Here is a 27,150-nt window from a genome sequence, read left to right on the forward strand (position 1 = left end):
ACCAGAGGTTGTACAGAGTTTCAGGGAGAGCATAAGGGAACAATTGACAGGAATGGGGGAAAGAAGTACAGTAGAAGAAGAATGGGTAGCTTTGAGGGATGAAGTAGTGAAGGCAGCAAAGGATCAATTAGGTAAAAAGATGAGGGCTAGTAGAAATCCTTGAAGAGATACTAGATTTAATTGATGAAAGGAGAAAATACAAGAAGGCAGTAAATGAAGCAGGCAAAAAGGAATACAAATGTCTCAAAAATGAGATCGACAGGAAGTGCAAAATGGCTAAGCAGAGATGGCTAGAGGACAAATGTAAGGATGTAGAGGCGCATATCAGTAGCGGTAAGATACATACTGCCTACAGGAACATTAAAGAGACCTTTGGAGAAAAGAGAACCACTTGCATGAATATCAAAAGCTCAGATGGAAACCCAGTTCTAAGCAATGAAGGGAAGGCAGAAAGGTGGGAGGTGGCAGGGGTAAAATACAGGGAGCGAAAGACTATTTACAATTTGTACAGAAACCAGATGGCAGTTAGAAGAGTCGAGGGGCATGAAAGGAAAGCAGTGGTTGGGAAGGGAGTGAGACAGGGTTGTCGCCTCTCCCCGATGTTATTCAATCTGTATATTGAGCAAGCAGTAAAGGAAACAAAAGAAAAATTCAGAGTAGGCATTAAAATCCATGGAGAAGAAATAAAAACCTTGAGGTTCGCCGAGGACATTGTAATTCTGTCAGAGACAGCAAAGGACCTGGAAGAGCAGCTGAACGGAACGGACAGCGTCTTGAAAGGAGGATATAAGTTGAACATCAACAAAAGCAAAACGAGGATAATGGAATGTAGTAGAATTAAATCTGGTAATGCTGAGGGTATTAGATTAGGAAATGATACGCTTAAAGTAGTAAAGGAGTTTTGCTATTTGGGGAACAAAATAACTGATGATGGTCGAAGTAGAGAGGATATAAAATGTAGACTGGCAATGGCAAGGAAAGCATTTCTGAAGAAGAGAAATTTGTTAACATCGAGTATAGATTTAAGTGTCAGGAAGTCGTTTCTGAAAGTATTTGTATGGAGTGTAGCCATGTATGGAAGTGAAATGTGGACGGCAAATAGTTTAGACAAGAAGAGAATAGAAGCTTTCAAAATGTGGTGCTACAGAAGAATGCTGAAGATTAGATGGGTAGATCACATAACTAATGAGGTGGTATTGAATAGAATTGGGGAGAAGAGAAATTTGTGGCACCACTTGACTAGAAGAAGGGATCAGTTGGTAGGACATATTCTGAGGCATCAAGGGATCACCAATTTAGTATTGGAGGGCAGCGTGGAGGGTAAAAATCGTAGAGGAAGACCAAGAGATGAATACGCTAAACAGATTCAGAAGGATGTAGGTTGCAGTAGGTACTGGGAGATGAAGAAACTTGCACAGGATAGAGTTGCATGGAGAACTGCAACAAACCAGTCTCTGGACTGAAGACCACAACAACAACAACAACAACAACAATGCAAACATTAAAAACATGAAACATTTTTAGATCCTTCTTGAAATGATAAATAGTAAATAACAAGTATTTGTTGGTGATTGGATCTGAACTGGAAAACAGTAGCACACCAGCCTGGATCGCTAAGCGCTACTCCACTTTACATTCAGCATAACTCACAGCAACATGACCAGTTTATGGCCACAACCTGGGACATCACCCTAAATGAATTCTTGCAGTAAGAGGTTACGTACAGGTCTGTCACCATTATCATTGTGAACTGTCATGTACTTAATCTGTGGTACGAAGTTCTTCTCAGGCACATTAATCACTCTTGATGTTGCAGTTTTCAATGTTTGTTTGCAGTGTAATTCCTTATTTTCTGTATGTCCTGACAAAAGGATTCTTGTATATTTAAAAAAGGGTAACATGTATATTCACTGATTAAGGAGTACTGCCAGAAGAGCCTCCAATCCGACATTTATTTCAATACAGAAAATTATTAATAGCTTCTTTTAAAGGGACTTTTCTTTGTTTTGGTGACCATCTTCCAGGACTACTTATTATAATGATTTAAGCAATGGAAATTTCAATTTAGAACATCAACAGTCAGGAAAAGATAGACTTCTACTAACCATACAGATGACTTTTTAAATTGCAGATGGGCACAATTAAAAGATTCTTGCACATTACCTTTCAGCCACAGCATTCATCAGAAAAAGAAACAGGAACACCCACACATTCATCCACACAGACAAGCACACGTCACACATGCATGAATGTCACCTCCAAGAGCTCGGTCCGGAGTGCAACTGTCATGTCACAGTTGCACTCTGGTCCGAGCTGCCATGGTCATGTGTACATGGGGTATGCTTGCTTTTGTGAATGAATGTGTGTGTGTGTGTGTGTGTGTGTGTGTGTGTGTGTGTCTCTCTTTTTCTGATGAAGCCTGTAGTCGAAAGATAATGTGCAAGAGTCTTTTAACTGTGCCTGTCTGCAACTTAATGTATCACTTATTGTAATGATTTGATGAAGATGATCTATCTACAGCTGTCTGTGGATATTTAACGTAAGCTATCATCATTATCTAGTCTGATCAACACCAAGAAAACTGTGTGCATGAAACTCTAACACACATACTATCACATCTTAAATGTCTCAAAAGATTTTGTAAAGAGTAATACAACTCACCTATAACGCCCTGAGAAGTAGCAACATCTGTCCACAGAGACAGTTGTTTATATGGAACTCTGTGGAACTCAATATGGTTTTGACCAGTACAGATGCTCTTAATATCCTGCTGCCTGCTGAAGAATATCATTTTTGGAGTTGCTCCAGCATCTATGAAATCTTGTATCAATCGTTTTCCTTCAACAGCCACAAGATTATTCTTCTCTCTCATTTTCTTTGATTTTGTTAGGAGCATTATCTTTCTGAAAGAAAGTGTTCAATCAACATATTTGCAAACCGAAAAAAGGAATATATGTTGTATAAAAAGGAAAATTATCTTTAAAAAACTGTAAAATTACAGAGACACAGATTAAATGACCAGGACTTACCTTCAGGAGATGAAGTTCCAATGCTGCTAATATACACATTTAGAAATGAAATAGCTACTCCTAGCTTTAGAAACCATTAGCACCTTCCCAAAGGAGAAAAGAGGCATGGGTTGGGGAAGAACAGAAAGGAGGGACAGGCCATTCAGATCCCAGGATGAGGGACCCAGCTGTTGTGAAGATGAGGAAAATCTCTACATACTAAGAACTGCATCTTTGTGGGAATTAATAGAACTGATCAGACATAAATACTATACAACAGCTGCTAGTACCTAAATGACAACAAACATGAAAAGACAGCATTGTGGGAAACAAATATGGATGGGCTGCAGACAAAACCACCCTGTCAGCATGGTGAGTCTGTGTGTGAAACCATATGCATTATGATACTTCACAAGTCACACAACGGTTCACATCTGTTAAATGGATACACAGCCTTGAGACTTAGGGTTCTCCTTGCACGTGATCACAATGTCAACTGGTTATTTTGATTCCAAGATCTGAATCTTCCAAGTGATCAGGCTTGGCTGAAACTGTTGCGAGCATAGCTTCGTTGAGAAGACTTACTGCTGTTCACATGCCTCATCAAACTCTTCAGACCCAGGCAAGCTAGAGTATCATGAGTACATTTTTTCAGTGGCCCTACTGCCACATGCATGTTCTTGGAACACTTGTATTCCAGCCCGAGAGAAAAAGTATTGACAGTAGAGGACTGAGAGAAGTCAAGCAACAGCTTTAGGCCACAGAGTATGGCTATCCTATGTTTGACTAAATCAACAACGATATGGACCTTATAAGCCATGCTGTTTCTACTTTCTATTTAGTAACAACACATTGCAGAAGTTTAGTGTCCAAAGACAGGTTAACTGAATCTGAAGAAGAATTGAAAAACATCAAACTGGGTATAGCAGTATTATCAGAAGCAAAGTTTTAAAAAAAATTATGAGGAAAAATAGAATTAAAATCAGAATATCGGCTTCATAACAGCTAACAGTGCAGTAAGGAAATTCAAGTGTAGATTTTATGATAAACAAGAAAATTAAAAACAATATTCTACATACTGGAGGAATCTCAGACAGAAAAGCAAGGTGTATTTTAAAAATGAACAAAATAAAATGACAAAAAAACAACAACTCCAAGAAGGAGTTGTGTTACATAAATGAAAGTGGGTAGGGGTGTTTCTAAATCTCAAAGACGGTGTCTATTCAAATTTCATGCCACTCACATAAGAGTGGCATTAATATTGCCACTATGAGAATGCAGATCAGGTTTGCTTTAAATATATGCTGTACAGTCATAGTGACAAAGCAAGGTGGGATATTTTTACTTCCCCTCGTTTTTCCATCTGCCTCCGTAAAATTCATTCTTTCATGTCTAACTAATTTTGATTGACATACGTGAGTATAATCTGCATTTTCACAAAAGAGAAAGGTTGGCCCTCATTTTTAAAGAATATAACACCAGATCTAATTTTGTGCTTAGTTTATGTATGTAACTGATTTTATAATTTAGTTTGACTATTCCTAGTTAGTATCTTTTGTTATAGGGTGAAATCAATAATTGTTTCGTAACCTAAATTCTGTTGTTGACTTGTAAACAAATATAAATTCTGTATTAATTATAAACATTTGGAAGACGAAATACTAGTAATCTTAAAGCATCTATTTGGCTCTCTTCGAAAACATGTTGATGATATATGTTAATTTCATGATTTAAACAAATAATTCGGCCAAACCCTTGTAGTAGAGGAAATTGTTAAAAAGAACCAGTTTTTCAATGTATTCAGTTAATTTAATGAGTTAAGTTTTAATTGCAATTTCTATAAATTTAACTTCGAACAATGTGTAGTTTCAGCACCTATTATTGTGAGGATATATAAGGGCGAGATTTTTGTTCCCGAGACAGTCAGTCCATGGCCGAGTTTCATATGAGAAACCTGTGCTTGTTAGAACAACAACAATGCTTCAACTTAACTGTGAAATAAGTGTTATACAACTAGGCCGTGTCTTAAAACAACAACTGTGTCTGCTCCATACATACCATTCTACTCATCAAGAACTGTTAACTTTGTGGTTACGTTTCTACTGCTCATAGATGTTCAATAGTAAACTATTGTAGCAGTATGTGGATTTTCACCTGAAAACTATTAATGAGGCTTATCGAAAGTTAAAGCAGTAGTGCACTGGCCATATATAACTGTGTATTGTTGGGAGGTTGAGAACGGTGAAAGTAAAGTGCTGTGAAATGCAAATGTGCACCTGTCAGCTGCATCATTTAAAGTAGTCAGTGATGTACTTCTGCAACCCATTTTTCAGCCGGTGTAGCAATGCAGTACACCGAGGACAACAAGCGAAGAAACAAAGAAGGCAGACCGTCACATCGTAAGCGATAGTTACCTTTGAGATTGGACGTGGTGAGTTGATGTTTGTCCAGAATGCCTTTAAAGCAACAAAGATGCCATTATTAACACCTCACAGAGTTTGAACAAGGTTGTGTAATAGGGCTATGAGCACCTGGATGTTCCTTATCAAAACTGCACAAAGACTTGGCTGAACTGTAGCCACTGTGTGTAATTGCTGGCAGCCTTGGTCACAAGAATGTATAGTGCAAGAAGACTGGGCTTCAGATGGCCACATTGCCCTACCAAGAGGAAAGATTGCAGTATTCAGCGTATGGCTCTGGCGCATTGTACTGCATCTGAAGAACAGCTCCAAGCCAGACACCCTGTAGCATGCATTCCACTGACCCCTAACTATCACCATTTGTGCCTTCAGTGTGTCACGCAAGAGTTCATTGAAAGCAAGAGTGTTGGTCTGTTGTGTTTTCTATTGAATGCGGTTCTGCATCAGTGCCAATGATGGCCAAGTGTTGGTTAGAAGAAGGCCATTTAGGGTCCTGCAACCAACCCATCTGCGTGCTACACACACTGGACCTGAAGAGACAAATCTTGCCAATCACTGTATACCATAGTCCAATAAAATATAAATGAGTTTATGACTCATGCAAAGGAACTGAGCTCTTGAGCACAGATGATGTCAATCAGTAATTCTCCAGGAGATCCACTTTAAACAATATGACATTTCTGTACTAAGCCTATACAGGAGGGTGATCTCAGCAGGGAGAAATGGTAGTCTGAGTGGCCACATTTCCAAAATGTTCCATATACTTTCCTCCTAATGAAGATTTTGGTAAAAATGCTCTGAAAGACTACTGTATGTTATAACGGTGGCCGGAACAGTCGCGGGGTTGAACTGTCAGAAAATGTGGCGGGACCCGTGGAGCGGCCCGCGAACAACAACACAACGAGAGAGGACGGACACGACCAACGAAGGACCTTACAACAACAACAACAACAACGAAACAACCGAGTCAATAAAACCTAACTAGACAACCACGTACACTCATAAACAAAACACGAAAGTAAATACGCTGTCTAAGGAGAGGCGACATGTCCTGAGACGTACGCAAGGTTAGACTGGCAGGCTGAGCGAGAGGCAGATGCTTAAGTACGCTATTGGAGACACCACTACTGGCCGCTGCAATCACGTGGTCCACTGTGGTGCCCTCTAAATGCGGGTCAGGAGGCGCGTGCCGACACAGTATACGGCACGATGGTGCAGAGTCCTCTAGGGGTCTTCGACGTCCATGACGTCTGGCGGGGATTCAAATCGCGCGGCGCACTGTACCAGACTATACAGCTCCCTCCTTTTTGAGGATTTTAATGACATAATATACTACAGCATTTTGTCATCACACCTCCCCAATGTCAAGTTTTTGAGTCAGGTCATCGGAAGGTCTGTACCTTCTAAAAATAGCAAGAGCACTCGCGTAATCACTGCTGCAGTATCATTCTGCATCTTCAGTCTCTCAGTATGCTGTCTCACAATCAGAGATACTACTTTCCATCTGGTATACATCTGACGAATAGAACAGTCCCCAAGAATGAATGGTGGTCAAAGCTTTCTGGACACTGTTGTTCAATTTTCTTATGACAATGACGATTGAGTGGAACACATCACATCCACCATGTCCTTGATGTATCCATTCCAGTGTAATGTAGCAACATATTACAAGTTGTCACCTTCCATTGAAAACATAACTTGCCGTGAACCCAGGAAGAGAGGAGATTTCGGTTCTCATGCTCACACGGCTGACATTGGCTACTGGGCCGGGCAAGTGGTATACCTTCCTAACGCTGTGTGCAATGCGCTACACATACTCTCTATGAATCTGAAGAAGTACTATTAAATATTAATCGATCTTTTTCATACTGAGTGTACAAGATTCTATGGATAACAGAACCACACCGCTAAAATTTCAAGTCAATAACTTCAATACTTTCGGAGATATAAATTTTTACCTAAAACACAGAATAACTGAGTTAGGGATTATAATGCATTCATCTATAGTATCAATTGAAACTACAACCAAGAGGATACGTTAATATAAACTAATATTCTGCAATTTTCTTCAGTTTCATTGCCACATATTTCTGACATAATTAACAGTACATTGGAAAAATATCATTTCATTGTGTTACAGTTGTGTGACTATTTTGGAGAGATTGAGAGTGAATAGAGGACAAACGTGAAGTGAGAATGTGATATTTTATTAAAATTATATAAATGTAAGCTTGAGAAAGTTGTGTACTAGGGGAATTTGTGATGTTTGTAAAGGAACCAGAAGAGGTATTGAGTATAAAATTTATTAGTGATTTATTTTGTGGAAGGGAATCATATTTTGTTTACATTAAATTTTATCTAGTTTTGGAATTAAGAGATTTCTAGTCTAAATTGTGTGTAGTAATATGATTGGCTGACATTAGAAATACCACGAGCGTAGAAGTGCTCTAGATAATCTGATTGACTGCTTAACATATTAGCCAAAGGAATTCAGCATTTCCTGTGCATCTGAGTACGGCTTTGTGCCTCAGATCTATGAGTCGAGATAGTCACTCAAGAGCCGCATTCTGGTAAACACATATGTTAAATTGTACTGATCAAATCTGTACCAAAATGAAGTAATCTGTATGTTTAGTCAGTTCTCATGTAGTTGATGAAAAAACAACTACAGTGCTGAGTATTTTGAGAAAGTTCGAGCTTTGTGAATGATTTATTTTAGGAGATTTTGCATGTGAACATTTCAAGGTGTGTTTCGTGCAAATTACGAGACATTATGGCGAGCACTTCTGTACAAGAAGACTGCTGAATGACTGACTGTGTTAACTCACAAACAGCTGTGGGTCAGTGATTGTTTAGGACATTTAAAATGTCAGGTCAGACTAAACATCTTCTGGCTGCTTCTGGGTTTGAACTTGTTACAAAGACAGTCAGTAACACGGCATAATTAGTCATAATATTAAATAAGGACTTGATAGCCATTTTCTGTGTTTTAAAGACAATAAACCAGCTGACAGGAAATTTTACACACTTTTCAAACGAGTCATGCAAGAATCCCGAACGTCCGATAGTTTAACTAACTTTCAGATGCTTCCCATGGCCTGGAGTTACATGGCCTTAGCGTGGTAGGTATTTAGTTGAATTTTGTCAATGCTGTTTTTGTCATCTAAGCCAGTTTCTACCATCGCAGTGTGAAGGGGCAGAAAACCTGAAACCTATACAGGTAGGTGGACAGATTGTTTAAAGGATAGTGAGTGACTGAACCACCACGCCGCAGCAGGAACTTCACGTTTTTTTTTTACAGAGACAGCCTGTCCTATGGTGAAGTGAAGAGAGTTGCTCTGCAATCTACATGTGTGACTGCTAGGCTTCCAATAGCAACTGATTGTAAAGAACCTCACAATCATTCTGGGAAGGAGTGTAAAATATCACTGAGCTATTACAAAACACAAGAGATTGTGGCTTTGATTCTTAACAAGAGTGGACACTATGTTATCCTGTCCCACCACATTTGGAGGATTTGAGATGCCTTGACTCCTGGAGGAATGCAGTCCTAATAATCGATCTGAAGGCACGGAAGGGCTGTACATATTGAAATGGTTATCATAGAGTTGATCATTAAAGTGGCTCACGGACTCTCAAGTTGTTTCGAGGCTCAAATCTATACAAATCCTTAGTCAATTTTGGTTTACATTCAGAGAGATAGTTCCATTACTGTAAAGCTGACACTAGTCATTGTGGCTCTACAACAATCAACACAAAGTGGACACCTCTTTTTAAGGTGGCTCCAACACTAGGGATTCCAGAGACATCTTACCAACTTTATTCAGTCATTCCTACCATACTGATTTCAGGTATCATGTTTGGGATAAAAGCCACCAAAAAAAACATAAAATTGTTCCTTACTCAAGAACGAGTGCTAAAATTTATGTTTCATCCACCTGTATAACACTAACATCAACATCTATGTACATACTCCACAAGGCACCATATTGTGCGAGGACGACGATACCTTGTACTACTACTAATCATTCCCTTTCCCCTTCCACTCACAAACAGAGTGACAGAAAAACATGTGTTTATATGTCTGCATTAGACCCCTAATTTCTATCTTATCTTCCCACAAAATGTATGTTGGCGGCAGTAGCATCATTCTGTAGTCAGCTTCAAATGCTGATTATCTAAATTTTCTCAGTAATGTTCCTTAAAATAGAATTCGACTTTCTCTGTAAACTTGCACATTGATCAACTGGTAACAAGACTAGCAGCCCTCATCTGCATTCCTTCAATGCCCTCCTTTAATCTGAACTGGTGAAGATTCCAAACACTTGAGCAGTACCCAAGAATGGATCTCCTTTACAGATGAAACACACTTTCCTAAACACACTTCCCTGAAGTTGACCATTCGCTTCCCCTACTACTATCTTCACACATCCTTTCCATTTCATACATTTCATATAGCTCTACAATATTTGCACCTAGATACTTAATTAGTCTGACTATGCCAAGAAGCACACTACTAATATTGTACATGAACATTACACAACAGTTCTTCCTACTCATCTGCATTAACTTACATTTTTCTACATTTAGAGCTACTTACCATTCATCATACCAACTAGAAATTTTGTGTAAGTCATCTTGTATCCTCCTAGTCATTCAACAAAGAAATGTTCCCGTAAAAGACAGCATCATCAGCAACAACGACAGATTGCTGCTCATCCTGTCCATCAGATTATTTAGGTGTGTATAAAGGATAACAGTGGTCCTATCACACCTCCCTGGGATACTCCTAATGTTTCCCCTTGTCTCTGATGAACACTCACCATTAAGGACGATGTACTGGGTTCTATTATTTAAGAAGTCTTCTAGCCATTCAAGTATGATACTACCTTTGTTAACAGCCCGCAGTGGGGCACCATGTGAAATTCTTTTTGGAAATCTAGGAAGACGAAACATGTCTGTTCAAAATGGTTCAAATGGCTCTGAGCACTATGGGAATTAACATCTGAGGTCATCAGTCCCCTAGAACTTAGAACTACTTAAACCTAACTAACATGAGAACATCGCACACATCCATGCCCGAGGCAGGATTCAAACCTGCGACCGTAGTGGTCAATCTGCCTGTTGCCCTTCAGCAATGGTTCATAGGATATCATGCGAGAAAGGAGCAAGCTGAGTTCTACATAAGTGATGTTTTCTAAAACTGTACAGAAGCTTTTCTGTCTCAAGGAAATTTATTATATTAGAACAAAGACTATGTTCATGAATTTTGCAGCAAACCAATGTTACGGCTACTGCTCTATAATTTCATGGGTCAATTCTTTTACCTTTCTTATACACAGGAGCAGGAGCTCCTGCACTTTTTCCAGCTACTTGGAACTTTAAGCTGTAGAAGAGATTCATGATCAATGAAAGCTAAGTAAGGAGCCTATTACATGGAGCACTCTTTGAAAAACTGAATTTGGATTCCATCCGGGCCCGGACCTGATATTTTATTTGTTTTCAATTCTTCAATTGCTTCTCTATGGCAGGAATGTCTACTACTATGTCTTCCATGCGAGATGGTTATATGATGGTATGTTTGTATGATCCACCAGAGTGAACAATTTCTAAAATTTTGAAACTTTAAACTTTAGCTTTTCTTTCGCTGTCTTCTACGGGCATACCAGACTGGTTAATGAGTAACTGGACAGAAGCCTTCGACCCGCTTAGCGATTTTACATATGACCAGAATTTAGGTTCTCAGCAATATCTTTTGCTAGTGTATGATGCTGGCAGTCGGTGTAAGCTTCATGCATCCACCTTCTTAAAGATGCATGAATCTCTACTAACTATTGTCTGTCATTGTGCATTCTCTTTCGTACCGATAGTCCAACAGTCTTAGATTCCTCAGCATTATTTGAATTTATTAAACCACAGTGGGTCTTTTCCACCCTTAATCCACTTAATCAGCACATACCTCTTCAGAGCATGATTCACAATCTATTTAAACTTCGTACACAATTCCTTTGTGTTCATCATACTGGAACTAAATGATGTCCATTCATTGTCTAAGTGGGATGCTAACAATTGCTTATCAGTTCTTTCTAGTAAAAATTCTCTCCTAAACTTTTTGATTGGTATATTAACTTCAGTAAGCTTTGTCACTATGATGACATCATTATCAATAATTCCTATCTCAACACTGAAACTGAGTTGGTTGGTTGGGTGTAGAAGGGACCAAACTAAGTGGTCATCAGTCCATCTGACCTTAGATTAACTAAAACCGATAAAATCCCACATTAGGAGAGGGAACTACAATGTCCATAAAATGATAAACTAATGGCAGGGAAGGAAGGAAAATGGCAGAAGAAGAGGTGAGGGAAAGAAAGTGCTAATGACACAGGCGGGAAGGAAGCAGCACAGGACACAAGAGAGGCGCTCAAGACATAACAGACCCCGTAAGGAAAGGAGTGGGAAGGCAGAGGGCCAGGCTGAACCACCAAGCCCAGTTGAAGCCAATCTAGTTGGGGCGAAGGGGGGAGCAAGAGGGCCTGCCATCCCCTCCACTCACCGATAATGTGGAAGGTCCCTCCCATAAATAAAGCGATAAAAACCCCCATCAAGAATAAAATGAAAACGAGATCTGCCGCTGAAGCACTGTCAGCCAACACCAGGAGTAGCAAGTCTGGAAAGCTAAAAGTCCATCGTAGGGTGGCTAAGTTGGGGCAGTCCAATACGATGTGAGCCACAGTCAACATTGATCCACAACGACAGAGAGGGGGGTCCTCACGATGGAGGAAATAACCGTGAGTCAAAAAAAGTATGGCCGATGCGGAGCCGGTATAAGACGACAGAGGCCTTACAAGAGGCCCATAAGGAGGACTGCCATGGAGTTGTAGAATCTTTAATTGCCCCAAGCTTGTTCGGCGAAGAAAGAGTGATCCATTCTGCATCCCAAAGGCCCAAAATCTAATGACATAATGCCAAGCGAAGGTCTATTTCCGGAATGCCAATAGCAAGAGATGGCCTAGAGTAGCTAATTTAGCCAGTCGATCAGCAAGTTCATTGTCAGGGATCCCAACATGGCCTGAGGTCCAAATGAAGACCACCGAGCATCCACGTTGAGCGAGGAGAGGAACGGAGTCCTGGATAGCGATGACAAATGGGCGGCAAGGGAAGCACTGGCTGATAGTGTGCAAACTGCTCAGTGAGTCACTACAGATAGTGAAGGACAGCCCTGAGCAGGGGCGGATATGGTCCAGTGCGCACAAGATGGCTACCAGATCTGCAGTAAAGACACTACAGCCATCTAGCAAGGAACGAAGTTCTTCATGTCGCGAATAAGTGTAAGCAAAACCAGTGCAGTCAGCAACCATCGAGCCATCAGTATAGATCACTTCTGAACCCTGAAAAGAACTGAGGAGACAGGAGAACTGGTGGCAAAGAGCCATCGGAGGGACAGAATCCTTTGAATCGATTGAGAGATCAAGACAGAGCTGCAGACGAGAGACGCACCACGGAGAGGTACGTGCGTAAGCAGAGAAGAGAGGCGGTAAAGGCAATTGCTGGAGATCAGAAAAGAGCAACTGAATGCGGACAGCCATAGTAAGTCCACATCATGTCCGCTGCTGCAGAAGGGTGATCTCCATGTCTGGATACAGGAGACCATAACTAGGGTGCTTTGGGGTGCAGCGAATGTGGAGCGCAAAAGATATCAGCTGTTGCTGGCGCAAAACTCGCAGTGGTGGAATCCCTGCCTCTGCAAGAAGGCTAAGTACGGGGCTAGTCCGGAAGGCACCAGTCGCAAGTCGGACCCCACAGTGGTGGATGGGGTATGGTACCTGCAGTGTCGAAGGCAGCGCAGAACCATAGACAGGACTTCCATAGTCTAAATAAGACTGGACCAATGCTTGATACAATTGCAGGAGAAAAGAGCGGTCCGCACCCCAGGAGGTATTGCAGAGACACCTAAGAACATTGAGATGGGACCAGTACGTCCTCTTCACCCAGCGAAGACGAGGGAGCCATGTCAACCGGACATCGAAGACCAGACCCAAGAAGTGATGGGTGTCTACCACCTCAAGGAGCTGGCCATCAAGGAACAGTTCCGGATGGGGATGGACTGTATGGCGACGGCAAAAATGCATGACACGTCTTGGCTGCCGAAAACTGAAAGCCATGGGAGAGAGCCCATGAGTACACCCGACAGATTGTCCCTGTAGACGGCGTTCTGCAGCACCCTTTACGGAAGAGGCGAGATAGATACAAAAATCGTCAGTATACAAAGAGGGGGACACTGTCAACCCAACAGCTGTCACCAGACCATTAATGGCTATGAGAAAGAGAGGGACGCTCAGCACGGAACCCTGTGGAACCCCATTTTCTTGCTGATAGGGAGAGCTGTAGGAGGAGCCAACTTGGACCCGAAAAGAGCGACAAGAAAGGAAGTTACGGATAAAAACAGGCAGAGCACGACAAAGGCCCCATTCGTGAAGGGTGTTGAGGATGTGGTGGCACCAAGTGGTGTCATAGGCTTTATGCAGCTCAAAGAAGATTGCAAGGAGGTGTTGCCGATGGGCAAAAGCCGACCAGATAGCAGACTTCAGGTGGACCAAGTTATCCACCGTATAGCGGCCACAGCAAAAACCACTTTGAGTTGATGACAAAAGGTCGTGGGATTCAAGGAACCAATACAGCCGCCGACTCACCATGCGTTCAAGGAGCTTGCAGAGGGTGTTAGTAAGGCTAATTGGATGGTAGCTATCCAACTGAAGAGGCAGCTTCCCTGGCTTCAGCACCGGAACAACAATGCTTTCCTGCCACTGGGTAGAAAAGACTCCCTCACTCCACAGACGGCTGAAGAGGGTCAGTATACAATGGTGGCCAGCCATTGGTAAGTGCTGGAGCACTTGGTTATGTATCTGATCCGGTCCAGGAGTCGTGTCAGGAGAAAGGGCGAGGACGCTGGCAAATTCCCACTCGCTGAATGGGGCATTATATGGCTCCGAGCAGCAAGAAACTAAAGACAAAGGCAGTCATTCTGAATGCTCTTTCAGGAGAAGGAACATGGGCGGATACTGAGCCGATGCCGAAGCTTGAGAAAAGTGATGAGCGAAATTTTCTGCTACAAAGTCCGGATTGGTAAGGACAACACCATGCACAGAAATTCCTGCAATCCCGGTGGGAGGACAGTGGCTAAAAATTCGCCTGAGTTTCGCCCAGGCTTGTAAAGAGGGGGTGTGGGGTTCAAAGGCAGCTACATATCGTTCCCAGCACATCCGTTTCTGAAATTTGATTAGGTAGCGGGCCCGGGTGCAGAGTCATTTAAAGACCAGAAGAAGAGCAGTAGAAGGGTACCGCTTGAAGTGTTGACAAGCACGATGGCAGTCTTTTATGGCTGCAGTAATTTCCAGAGTCCACCAAGGGACCATCTTCCGGTGGGGGGAACCTGAAGAAGGGATTGCTGAAACAGCTGCTGAAAGGATGGCGGCAGTCGAAGTCTGAGTAGATTCAACACTGTCATGTAGCAATACAGGGGGGATGGCAGCAGAGGAGAGGGCACTCCAATCAGCCTTAGAAATGGCCCACCTGGGAGGGTAATGGAGCGAGAGACACTAAAGGAAGGTCAAAACAATGGGGTAATGGTCGCTGTCACATAAGTCACCATGGACGCCCCACTGAATGGAGGGAAGAAGGCCGGGACTGCAAATGGAGACGTCAGTGGTGGAGAAAGTGCTGTGTGCCACACTAAAGTGTGTGGGAGCACCTGTGTTTAGTATACAGAGGTCAAGCTCTGCCAGAACAGCTTCAACTGTCCTGCCCAGGGCAGTAGTCATACCCCAAAGAGGGTTGTGGGCATTAAAGTCCCCTAATAACAGGAAGGGAGAAGGGAGTGGTTGAAGAAGGGTGGTGAGGGCATGGGATGTGGGCGGCCTGTCAGGTGGGAGGTAGAGATTGCAGATTGTGATTGGAGTGACCAGATGGACCGTGACAGAAATGGCTTCCAGATGGTGTGGAGGGGAACCCATTTACTAACAATGTTCTTGCGGACCAATATGCAAACACCACCAGAAGCCCGCAAGAGGCCAATTTGGTTCCGACAGAAAGTGTGGAGCCCACAAAGGGCGGGTGAGTAAGAACTGACAAAATGGGTCTCCTGGAGTGCAAGACAAGTGGCAGAGTAGAAGGAAAGAAAGGGCTGCAAATATCCATTACAATTCCACTGGAGGATTCTCAATCCAGAGTCTAAAGTGGAAGCAAATGGACCTGAGTCAGTCACGTCACTGAGTTGCTAACCGTCACCGATAAGGATGAGGCAATATCCATATAGGTGACGTCAGATTGTTGGTTCATTGACTGTAGGAGGGGAAGGCTGCACTGCAGGGGGTACCAGAGAGGTCTTGCCCCTGTTCCTGCTTCTTTATCTCAGGAAGGAAGAGAAGGGCAGACTTCAGCGAGGGCAGGCACAGAATTACACCGGGCAATCTTGGCGCCCACTGGCCGCGGATCATGCTGCCGATGTGGAACAGTATATCCCCTTTCAGGGGGGTGCTGGAAAGAGGAGTCCCGGAAGGGAGCTCCAGTACCAGCGGCCGCCGAAGGAGGGGAGCACTTCTCTGGCAGAGGAGGGGGAGCAGCACCTGAAGGGGTGGGTAGGGGTACTGAGGGTGGAGGGGTGTGGGAGAGGGGGTGGAGGAGGAGGAGGAGGATGCTGAAGGCATGAGGCGAAGGGGATGAGGCTGGGAAGAGGAGGGGGTAGGAGGGGGAATGGACGTAATTGAAGCAAGAGTAGAAGTCATAGACATGGGATGGAGCCGATCATATTTTTGATGAGCCACAGTGTAGGTGAGCCGATCTAAGATTTTGTACTTTGTTTCACAAACACCAGGCATGTAGGCGAGCGTGGAGAATGCTCTCCATTACAATTTACACACATTGGTGGGGGAACACAGGCACTCCCCTCATGGACGGGGGGCCCACAGTCACCACAGAGGGGATCGGTGGTTCAGCGGGAAGACATGTCCAAACCATAAGCATTTAAAGCACCTCATCGGTGGTGGAATGTAAGGTTTTACATCAAACCAATACACCATTACATTAACCTTCTCTGGGAGGACATACCCCCCAAAGGCCAGGATAAAGGCACCCATAGCGATGCAATTGTTTTGAGGGCCTCACTGCACACGGCGGATACAACGAACCCCTCGCCGCTCAAGGTTAGCACAGAGCGCCTTGTCAGTTCGCAGAAGAAGATCTCGGTGGAAAATAATGCCCTGTACTGAGTTCAAAAATTGGTGGGGTGTGACGGAGACTGGAACATCACCAAGACAGTCACAAGCATGCAGGGTGTCGGATTGGGCAGCAGAAAATGTCTTGATGAGCAAAGCACCGGACCACATTTTACTCATTGATTCAAATTTGCCAAACTTATCTTCAATAATCTCCACGAAAAACAAAGGCTCAGTTGTGGCAAAACTACCACCATCCATCCTGGTACAAACCAGGTATCGAAGGAAAGGTTTCAACCCAAGCCAGCGAGCTTGACCCTCCTCCCATGGGGTGGCCAGGGAGGGGAAGGCTGAAGGAGTGTCACGTCGGCTACCACTCTTAGAGACGGCCACAGAATGGCCAGTATGGTGAAGCTTTTGTCACTTCATGCGCAAGGCGTCCGCCCTAGTACCACACATTCCGATCAGGGGCTCGCCCCGTGGGCGCCACCCAGCCACAGCAAGGACCGTCTGGCACGGCGGCCACTGCAGGGAGTTCTGGTGCCCCAAAACGATGAGCATCGACTCCTGGTCATGCACGAGGCATTAACAGCTCAGGTACTAGTAGTGTGATCCTGTGGTGTCAGGGGGCTCAGCCAAGTGGGTGCTTAACAGCCCCACCACACGGACTGGCTACCATGCTGGTGACCTAGGAGGAGGGGGGCCAGGGAGCAAAGGCAAAGGGGAGGGGAGGGGAGGGGAGGGGGAGAGGAACCTGCACCATGGAAGCTAGGTAGGGAGTTCATCCCCAAATGGCTCACAATGAATGGAAAATTTTGGAAATGGAGGTCAAACCCGAAAAGGAGATGGAAACAGCAAACTAAACAACAGCACAGACCAAAACAAAGCCAGGAGGATAGCCAGGTCGACATAAAGAAGTCCACTAAGAGGGAAAAGAGTGGGCAGGGACAAAGAAGCAAGGATAAGGAGGGAGAGAAACAGGGATGGTAATGCAGGCAAGAAAGGAAAGGAGATTGCAATAGCTCGGGGCCCCGTGCACGCCACACACGTACCCACAAAAGGACTATGGGCCCCCTGGGGGGACTGACACTGAGGTCTGCCTCAAACTAATATTGCACGATCTGGGTATTCCCACACCGAATGACTCTAAAACTGTCATGATGGAATTGGATGGCCAGTAAAAAATTCCAACAAGTACCTCATTTCATTCAGACCTGTTATACAGATCTAGAAAACTTCAGTCACATTCAAATTCAATCTCAATAGAGAGAGTATTTTTTTCAACTGTAATGAACACCCCCTTTCCTGTGGCATCTGATCTGTCCTCCTCATTTAAGTTCCATGACTCGCCAAGTATTTTAGAGCCTTCTAATTCAGGTTTCGTCCAGCTCTCAGTCCTGAGAATAATTTGAGTGCGACCAGTTTCTTGAAAGGCAGTAAATTTGGTAATTTTGTTATGAACACTTTGACAATTTACTGTTAAAATTTTGACAGTCGAAGTTTCTTTACTATGGATACAGTTTGATATCGCTATCTTCATGGTTGACTGGTTAGTGTTCATCAGAATACCTCAAATTATGGCCTAGCCTAAAAAACTGCTATGTGGATTGCACAAGTACTCTGGTACCCAAAGAGCTGCTTTCTTTGTGTAGTACATTCCTGACCTATCAAGGGGAGTCTAACAATTCTCTACTTGATAATACAGGCCACAAAATCGGCAGCCAAAACCGTCGCACAGTGAATGAAGCCTTTGGTTGAGACCCTCCACTCGGTTTCAAATCAAAGGATACTCATCAAACCTGGAAACAATGCTGCAAAATGCATGCTCTGGATGCACCTGACACACAGGCCCATCAGTCTTCACCACTTTTGCCAGCCGCTTACACGAACTGAGGATGGCCTCAGAACCTAAGTGATACACATCATTGTCGGTGACATGTGTCACACCTTGCAGATAGATGACTGTACACACAATCGACAGCCACAGGCAAGGCTACCTCCAAATCTCAGAGGAGGCCCCGTGGAATAAATATCAAGGGCATATTGGCTTTCTTTCTGGATATGAATTCTATCTCCCTAAGGGGCTCCATAACGCACCTAACACTAAAGCTCCTGATAACCAACAAACCCCTCCTCACGTGTGCCTGCTCGGACCCTGCTAAAGGAGTAGCTACCTGTCCTCTCAGAGGCTGAAGAGGTGAGGCCAGATGGCCAGCCTCTACACTGAATATGATTACACATTTCTGATTCACTGGCGTAGTAAGCACTATGATGATACTGCAAGTGATTATCAGACTGATGTTCCAATTTAGGATTTTACATTTATGTCCAAATTTCACCAGTAATTTTTAATGTCATTCTTCTCACAGTCAGAATTGTACAAATGAATATGGCATCTTGTCATAGATTCACTTCTGTATTTCCATTTATTGTAAGAGTAAGTACCACCAAGCACACACATGATAAAATTTGGAATACAATCAACAGAAAAACTGCTAAGCATAGTGATAATTTCTGCATAGCCCATTGCATTTTCTCCATCAAATTCTTTTCAGTGACACCAGCTGACAGACTAAAGGGAGTATACACGAGATGTTCGTCGTCTTTAAAAGTTGCTATGCATTTAGGCTTAAAAATTTCCTCGCTATGCATTTAGACTTAAAAATTTCAGCCAATTATGTCACAGCTTGGTAGTGTATGACAATTCTGATCAACCAGAGGCAGATCCAAGGGGAGGTGGGAGGGATGAGTGCTCATGGACGTTATGATTCTTCCCCCACCCCAACCTCAAAAAAAAAAACGCACAGTAATTGTATTTATATTTTTAAATATCTCATATTCCACTGCCCCCCCATTAACCACACACTTCAAGTAGGTGGAGTAGCTTGCATGGCTCTATGGTACAGATAGCAATACTGTACATTCAGCACACAATGGAGGGGTATTTGTGGACAGGCCAGACAGACAGGTATTTCCTGGAAAGAAGCAGCAGCCTTTTCAGTAGCTGCCAGGATTATAGTTTGTGTGATTACTGATCTGTCCTTGTAACTTAACCAGCATGGTCTTGCTATATGATGGCACTTTGAGCAGCTAAAATCAGAGAGGAAGTACAGCCATTATATTTTCTAAGGACATGTAGGTCTACTGGGTGATTAAATGATGATGGCATCTTCCTGTGTAAAATATTCCAAAGGTAAAATTCATATATTTGACCCTGAATTACTCCTGATGATGATGTCAGCAGCAGACATAAACAAATCTACAGGTCAGAGTATGGCATGTTAGGTACCTTAGTTGGGTAGGAAGGCTACAGAATTTATAATGAGAAATAAATAAGTTGAAGTTAAATTTAGTGAAGTGCTGTGGCAAGAAGAACAAGAGTTCTGATCAGGTCAGTACAGAGTTATCAACATAAAATCAAGTAGGACTAATTGAAGAGTAGTTCTAACTATGTATTAAAAAAAATTGGAATGAAGCTGACCTACAATGAGCACCATAGTTAACACACTACTGTATGCAAGAAAGACACAAAGCCAACACTCCATCACAGTTTTACAGATCTATATGCCCACTAACGATGAAGAGTTTGAAACTATATATGATGACGTACAAGAAATTACGAAACAGTTAAGGGGGGAGGGTGAAAATTTAATTATAATAGAGGACTGGAATTCAACAGTAGGAAAAAAAGAGAAGGGGAAAGATGAGAAGGAAAAGTATTAGCAGAAAATGGAGTGGGAAAGAAGAATGAAAGGGTAAGCCACCTAGTAGAATTTTGCAACGAGCACAATTTAATCAATCCTAATATGTTACTTGCTTTAAACATCATGAAAGGCGTTATACATATGGAAGCAACCTGGAGACATCAAACATAACATATTGATAACAGAGAGAGTTCAAATCAGATTTTAATCTGAAAAACAATTCCTGTGGCAGATATACACTCTGAGTATAATTTATTGTTTGTGAACTGCAGATTGCACATGAAGTAATTGCAGACATACAGGAAATTAGGGAGATGGGATGTGAATAAGTTAAAACTACAGGAGGTTCTTGAGATTTCAAAAAGAATGACTGAAACAATGAAAAGGGAAACATTAGAAAATGGATGGGTAGCTGTGTGAGATGAAGGCAAAAATACAAGATTCAGAAGAAATACTTGCAATATCCACAAGATATTGAATTTAACAGATCAAGGAGAAAATATAAAAATGCAGCAGCCAAAATGGAATACATCTGTCTAATAAATAAGATTGACAGGACATGCAAACTGGCAAAGCAGGAACATCTATGTGAGTAATGCAAGGTTGTACAAGGCATGTCCGGAAACTAAGTACCACTGTGAAAAAAACTCAAAAAACATTTTTTTTCCAAATCAAAATTTATTTTTGCAAGAAGGAGCATGTCTTAAATCATTTTTGTACATAGCTGCCACCACTGTTCAGAAATTTGCTATAGCGAACCAACTTTTCTGTTCCCTCTTCATAGAAAGATGTCGCCAGTGCAGACAGCCACTGCTGAACACTTTATTTGGGACGTCATGAGCGCTTTCAAAGCACTTTCCTCCAAAATCACACATCAAGTTCGAGAATGAATAGAAGGCAGAAGGTATGAGAGTGGGACTGTACAGAGGGTGATCAAACTGCTTTCAACTGAACAGTTGAATAAGGTTTTGAGTGACACTAACAGAACAGGGAAACACATTGTCATGAAGCAACACAATGCCTTGACTGGGCATTCCACACCTTTTGTTCTCAATTGCACACCAAAGTATTATCAGTGTTTCACAGTATCAGGCCACATTGACAGTTTCACCTCTGGGAAGGAACTCAACGAGCAGTATGTCCTGTCTGCCTCAGAACACAGTGCACATGATTTTTTTGTGCTGAAAATGATGTTTTGAATTTCTGTTCTTTGGGGGATCGTGAGTGCCTCCACTACATCGACTGTTGCTTTGACATGACAAATCCAAGTTTCATCACTGGTCACAATTCTGTTTAAGAGTTATCTCCCTCATCAATATATTGGGTACGAAATGTCCAAGCTCTGCCAAGTTGCTTCCTTTTGTGGAAACCTGTAAATATTTTCAGAGCCCAATGGGAACACAATATGTGAAAATTTAAGGAATTTGTGACACACGCAATAAAGTTCTTGGAATTTCTGGAAACTCACCACAAAGCATTCTTATTGTGAACCATCTGTTTTCATTCACTTTCTATGCTAAACCATTAACATTGGCTCGTCCATCATTAAAACGTCTCACGCACTTTCTCACCATTCCACCAGTCATTACATTTTGACCACAAATCTCTACAAGTTGACAACAAATTTCAGCTGGGTTAACATACTTTGTGTTCAACAACTGTACTACAGAATGCACTTCAAAGTTGGCAGGCTCAGAGATTGTCTTAAACAATTTGAATGATCACTAACAAATATAAACACAGCACAATCTGTCTGTAATGGAGTCAGTGGAAAGCCAATGAACCAGAGAGACGAGTGTGAATGTGAGGAACTGCAACACTAGCAGAGCAGTGGCGGTAGAATGAAACATTGATGTGTATGGGAAAGTGAGATGCTGTGTATGCTTACAGAGACAAAAGAATCACCTATTTGAATATTAAGAGCTCAGATGGCCAACCCATACCAAGTAAAGAAGGGGGAGAGGGAAGCCAAAAAGGCAGACTGAATAAATAGGAGATCTTTACAAGCGAAACAATATTACAGACGGAGAGGAGGACATAAATGAAGAAGAGATGGGAGACACAATAATGCCAGAAGAATTTGACACAGCTGCACTGAAGAAATTCCCCAGAAGTAGATAACATTCCCTTAGAATTACTGAGATCCTTGGGAGAACCAGCAATGACAAAACTATTTCACCATCTATGCCGGATATATCAGGTGAGTGAAATACCCTCAGATTTCAAGAAGAATGCAGTAATTCCTAGTCCAAAGACTGCAAGTGCCAACAAGCGTGAATGTACTAAGCCACCAGTTATGGCTGCAAGGAACTGACATGAATTACTTATAGAAAAATGGAAATATTGGTGGGGGCCAAGCTTGGGGATGATAATTTATAGTTCAAGAGAACTGTAGTAAGATGTGAGGCAATAATGACACTATGACTTATCTTAGAAGACAAACTGAAGAAAGACAAACCTATATTTATAGAATTTGTAGAATTACAGAAAGAAAGCTTTTTTAACAACATAAAATGGAAAACACTATTTGAAATAATGTAGGTAGCAGGAATAAAACATATGTAGTTAAAGTTTATTTACAACTTGTACAGGAACAAGACTGCAGTTACAAGAGTTGAAGGACAAGAAAGGGAAGTAGTAGTCGAGAAGGGGGGTGAAACTAGCTGCAGCGTGTCCCTAATGTTATTCAATCTGTGCACTGAGCAAACAGCAGAGGAAATCAACAAGAAATTTGGAAAGGAAATTAATGTTCACAGGGAAGAAATAAAAATTTTGTGGTTTGCCAGTCACATCAAAATTCTGTCAGAGACACAAAAGGAGTAGCAGGAACAGTTGAACAGAATAGATAGTGTCCTGAAAAGAGGTGATAGGGTGTTGGTGGGGAGGCTTGCATGCCTCAGCGATACAGATAGCTGTATCATAAGTGCAACCACAATAGAGGGGTATCTGTTGAGAGGCCTGACAAACATGTGGTTCCTGAAGAGGGGCAGCAGCCTTTACAGTAGTTGCAGAGGAAAAGGAAGAGAAGGAAAAGCAATATGTGAATATGGACTGGGGGTAAGGAATGAAAGAGGTAACCGCCTGGTAGAATTTTGCTCGGAGCATAACTTAATCATAGTTAACACTTGATTTAAGAATCATGACAGAAGATGATATATGTGGAAGAGACCTGGAGACACCAGGGGGTTTCAGATTGCTCATACAATGGTAAGACAGTGATTCAGGTACCAGGTTTTAAATTGTAAGACATTTCCAGGGGCACACGTGGACTCTGACCACATTTTATTGCTTATGAACCGTGGATTAAAATCGAACAAACTGCAAAAAGCTAGGAATTTAAGGAGATGGAACCCAGATAAACTGAAAAAACCAGAAGTTTTATGGAGAGTTTCAGGGGGAGCATTAGGGAACGACTGACAAGAACTAGGGAAAGGAATACAGTAGAAGAAGAATGGGTAGCTTTGAAAGATGAAATAGTGAAGGCAACGGAGGATCAAATAGGTAAAAAGATGAGGGATGGTAGAAATCCTTGAGTAACACAAGATATACTGAATTTGACTGATGAAAGGAGAACATGCAAAAATGCAGTAAATGAAGCAGGCAAAAAGGAATACAAATGTCTCAAAATTGATATTGACAAGAAGTGCAAAATGGCGAAGCGGTAATAGCTACACGACAAATGTAAGGATGTAGAAGCATATATCACAAGAGGTACGATAGACGCTGCCTACAGGAAAATTAAGACCGACCTTTGAAGAAAAGTGAACCACCTGTATGAATATCAAGAGTTCAAATGGAATACCAATCCTGAGCAAAGAAGGAAAAGCAGAAAGATGGAAGGAGTATATAGAGGGCCTATACAAGGGTGATGTATTTGAGGGCAATATTATGGAAATGGAACAGGACACAGATGAACACGAGATGGGAGATATGATAGTACCTGAAGAATTTAGCAGAGCACAGAAAGACCTAAGTTGAAACAATGCCCCGGGAGTAAAAAACATTCTGTTAGGACTATTACTGATAGCCTTGGGAGAGCCAGCCATGACAAAACTCTTCCATCTGGTGAGCAGCAGGTATGAGAGAAGCGAAATACCCTCACACTTCATAAAGAATATAATAATTCCAATTCCGGAGAAAGCAGGGCTGACAGGTGTGAGAATTACCAAACTATCAGTCTAATAAGTCACAGTTGTAAAATACTAACACAAATTCTTTGCGGATAAATGGAAAAACTGGTAGAAGCCGACCTCGGGGAAAAACTTTTTGGATTCTGCAGAAAAGTTGGAACACGTGAGGCAATACTGACCCTAGGACTTCTCGTTCAGGAAAGGCAAACCCACTTTATAGCATTTGTAGACTTGGAGACCCTTTCGACAATGTTGAATGGAATAGTCTCTCTCAAATTCTGGAAGTGGTAGGGGTAAAATACAGGGAGTCAAAGGCTATTTAAAATTTGTACAGAAACCAAATGGCTGTTATAAGAGTTAAGGGGCACAGAAGGGAAGTAGTGGTTGAGGAGGTTGTAGCCTATCCTATATTTATTCAATCTGTATATTGAGCAAGCAGTAAAGGAGACAAAAGAAAAATTTGGAGTACGAATTAAAATCCCAGGGGAAGGAATAAAAACCTTGAGGTTTGCCGATGACATTGTAATTCTGTCAGAAACATCAAAGGACTTGGAAGAACAGTCGAACGGAATGGACAGTGTCCTGAACACGGGATATAAGATGAACATCAACAAAAGTAAAACAAGGATAATGGAATGTAGTCTAATTAAATCTGGAGACACTGAGAGCATTACATCAGGAAACGAGACACTTAAAGTAGTAGATGAGTATTGCTATTTGGGCAGCAAAATAACTGATGATGGTCGAAGTAGAGAGGATATAAAATGTAGACTGGCGATGGAAGGGAAAGCGTTTCTGAAGAAGAGAAATTTCTAATGTTGAGTATAGATTTAAAAGTCAGGACGTCTTTTCTGAAAGTATTTGTATGGAATCTAGCAATGTATGGAAGTGAAACATGGATGATGAACAGTGTAGACAAGAAGAGAATAGAAGTCTTTGAAATGTGGTGCTATAGAAGAATCCTGGAGGTTAGATGCATAGATCACATAACTAATGACGAGATACTGAACAGATTGGGGAGAAGAGGGATTTGTGACAAACTTGACAAGAAGAAGGGATCGGTTGGTAGGATACATTCTGAGGCATCAAGGGATCACCAATTAAGTGTTGGAGGGAAGTGTTGAGAGTACAAATTGTAGAGGGACACCAAGAGATGATGATGATGTTTGGTTTGTGGGGTGCTCAACTGCACAGTCATCAGCACCCATGCACATTCCCAATCTGAACGTAGTCCATAAACTGCCCAAATCGATGAAAATATTGAAAAACTTCGACAGCTTGTGCTCAAACTGTTTATTTGGAAGTTTGAAGAAGATTGTGCAACAGTGTGTGGCAGACAGGAGACTGGTTCTTCCACCACTACAATGCATCTGCACACACAGCCATCTCTGTTAGACAGTTTTTGGCTAAAAATGGCATGGGTCCACTGCCCTATGCACCTTACTCGCCTGACCTGGCTCCATCAGACTTTTTCTTATTTCCATGCATGAAAAGGGGCATGGAAGGACAATGATTTGACAACACTGAAGAAGTAAAGAACCTAATGAGGGAGGAGCTGTCAGCCAATTGTAAAGATGACTACAAAAAATGTTTTGAACAGTGGAAGCACTGGTGGGACAAATGTATTAGTGGTAATGGAGAGTTTTTGGAGGGGATAAGGTTGTTTTGTAAACAATTTGAAAATGTATAACTTTTAAAAACTAATGCCAATTTCTGTGTGTGTGTGTGTGTGGGGGGGGGGGGGGGGGGCACCCCCTCATATTTCTGCTTCAGCCCCTACAGCGTCATGAAGTTACGATATGTGGTGGCACTAGATGTACCCTTCCAAATGGCATCTGTAATGGAGGTGCATTCAAAGCAGAGAGCTGTGATTGAATTTCTTTTGGCAGTAAACCAGAGCATCACAGACACTTGCAGAATGTCTATAAAGACCTGGGTATGAACAAAAGCATGGTAAGTTGTTGGGCGATGTGTCTGTGATCACCACAACAAGGTCATGTAAACCTGTCTGATCTCCGGCATACCGGCTGGCTGCACAGAAACTCCACTGGGTAACATTATGAGAGGGGGCATTGTGCATCATGGAGAGGTTTTCAAGAGAGCACTTCCCAGGAAAAGTTGGACAACCTATTACTTCCCCCCACCTTGCATAATGACCATGATGAGAAAATTTGAGAAATTAGAGCCAATGCAGAGACTTACCGACAATCGTTCTTCACAAGAGCCACTCGCAAGTGGAACAGGGTAGGGAGAATCAGTTAAAGGTGCCAGAAGTACTCTCCACCACACACCACTAGGTGGCTTCTGGATTATGATGTAGATGTAATGAATGTCCAGAATGCTCAATCCTTCAACAGATGTCTACAAGACAATCATAGGTGAGCATCACATATTACTCTTACAGCACATTTATGAGCTATGGAGACTTTCTTTCTTAAAGATGGGTTAGCCCAGAATATATTCTATATGACATTATTGAGTGAAAATATACAAAAAATGTCAACTTACTGATGCGTCTCTACCCAAGATTTGCAATGATCTAATTGCAACCGTGGCTGAACTAAGTTGTTTTAGGAGTTCCAAAATGTGCTTTTTCCAGTTTAAATTCTCATCAATGTGGACATCCCATTTATTATTTCCTCATCATGTGTTACAATTATCATTGGTGTAATACCTTT

General features: G+C 42.2%; 1 protein-coding gene across 2 annotated transcripts in view; it reads right to left on the bottom strand.

The window, feature by feature from the left end:
- The window catches only part of LOC124790074 (rRNA methyltransferase 3, mitochondrial), a 58,176-nt gene that overhangs the window by 25,858 nt on the left and 5,168 nt on the right, over window positions 1-27,150 (bottom strand). The window contains exon 2 of one of the 2 annotated variants that reach the window (XM_047257642.1): window positions 2,662-2,903. In XM_047257642.1, coding sequence (XP_047113598.1) covers window positions 2,662-2,903 — 242 coding nt within the window. The remainder of the gene's footprint in view (window positions 1-2,661; window positions 2,904-27,150) is intronic. The other variant, XM_047257649.1, reaches the window with a different exon arrangement.

This window comes from Schistocerca piceifrons, chromosome 1, assembly GCF_021461385.2.
Source record: "Schistocerca piceifrons isolate TAMUIC-IGC-003096 chromosome 1, iqSchPice1.1, whole genome shotgun sequence".
Lineage (NCBI taxonomy): Eukaryota > Metazoa > Arthropoda > Insecta > Orthoptera > Acrididae > Schistocerca > Schistocerca piceifrons.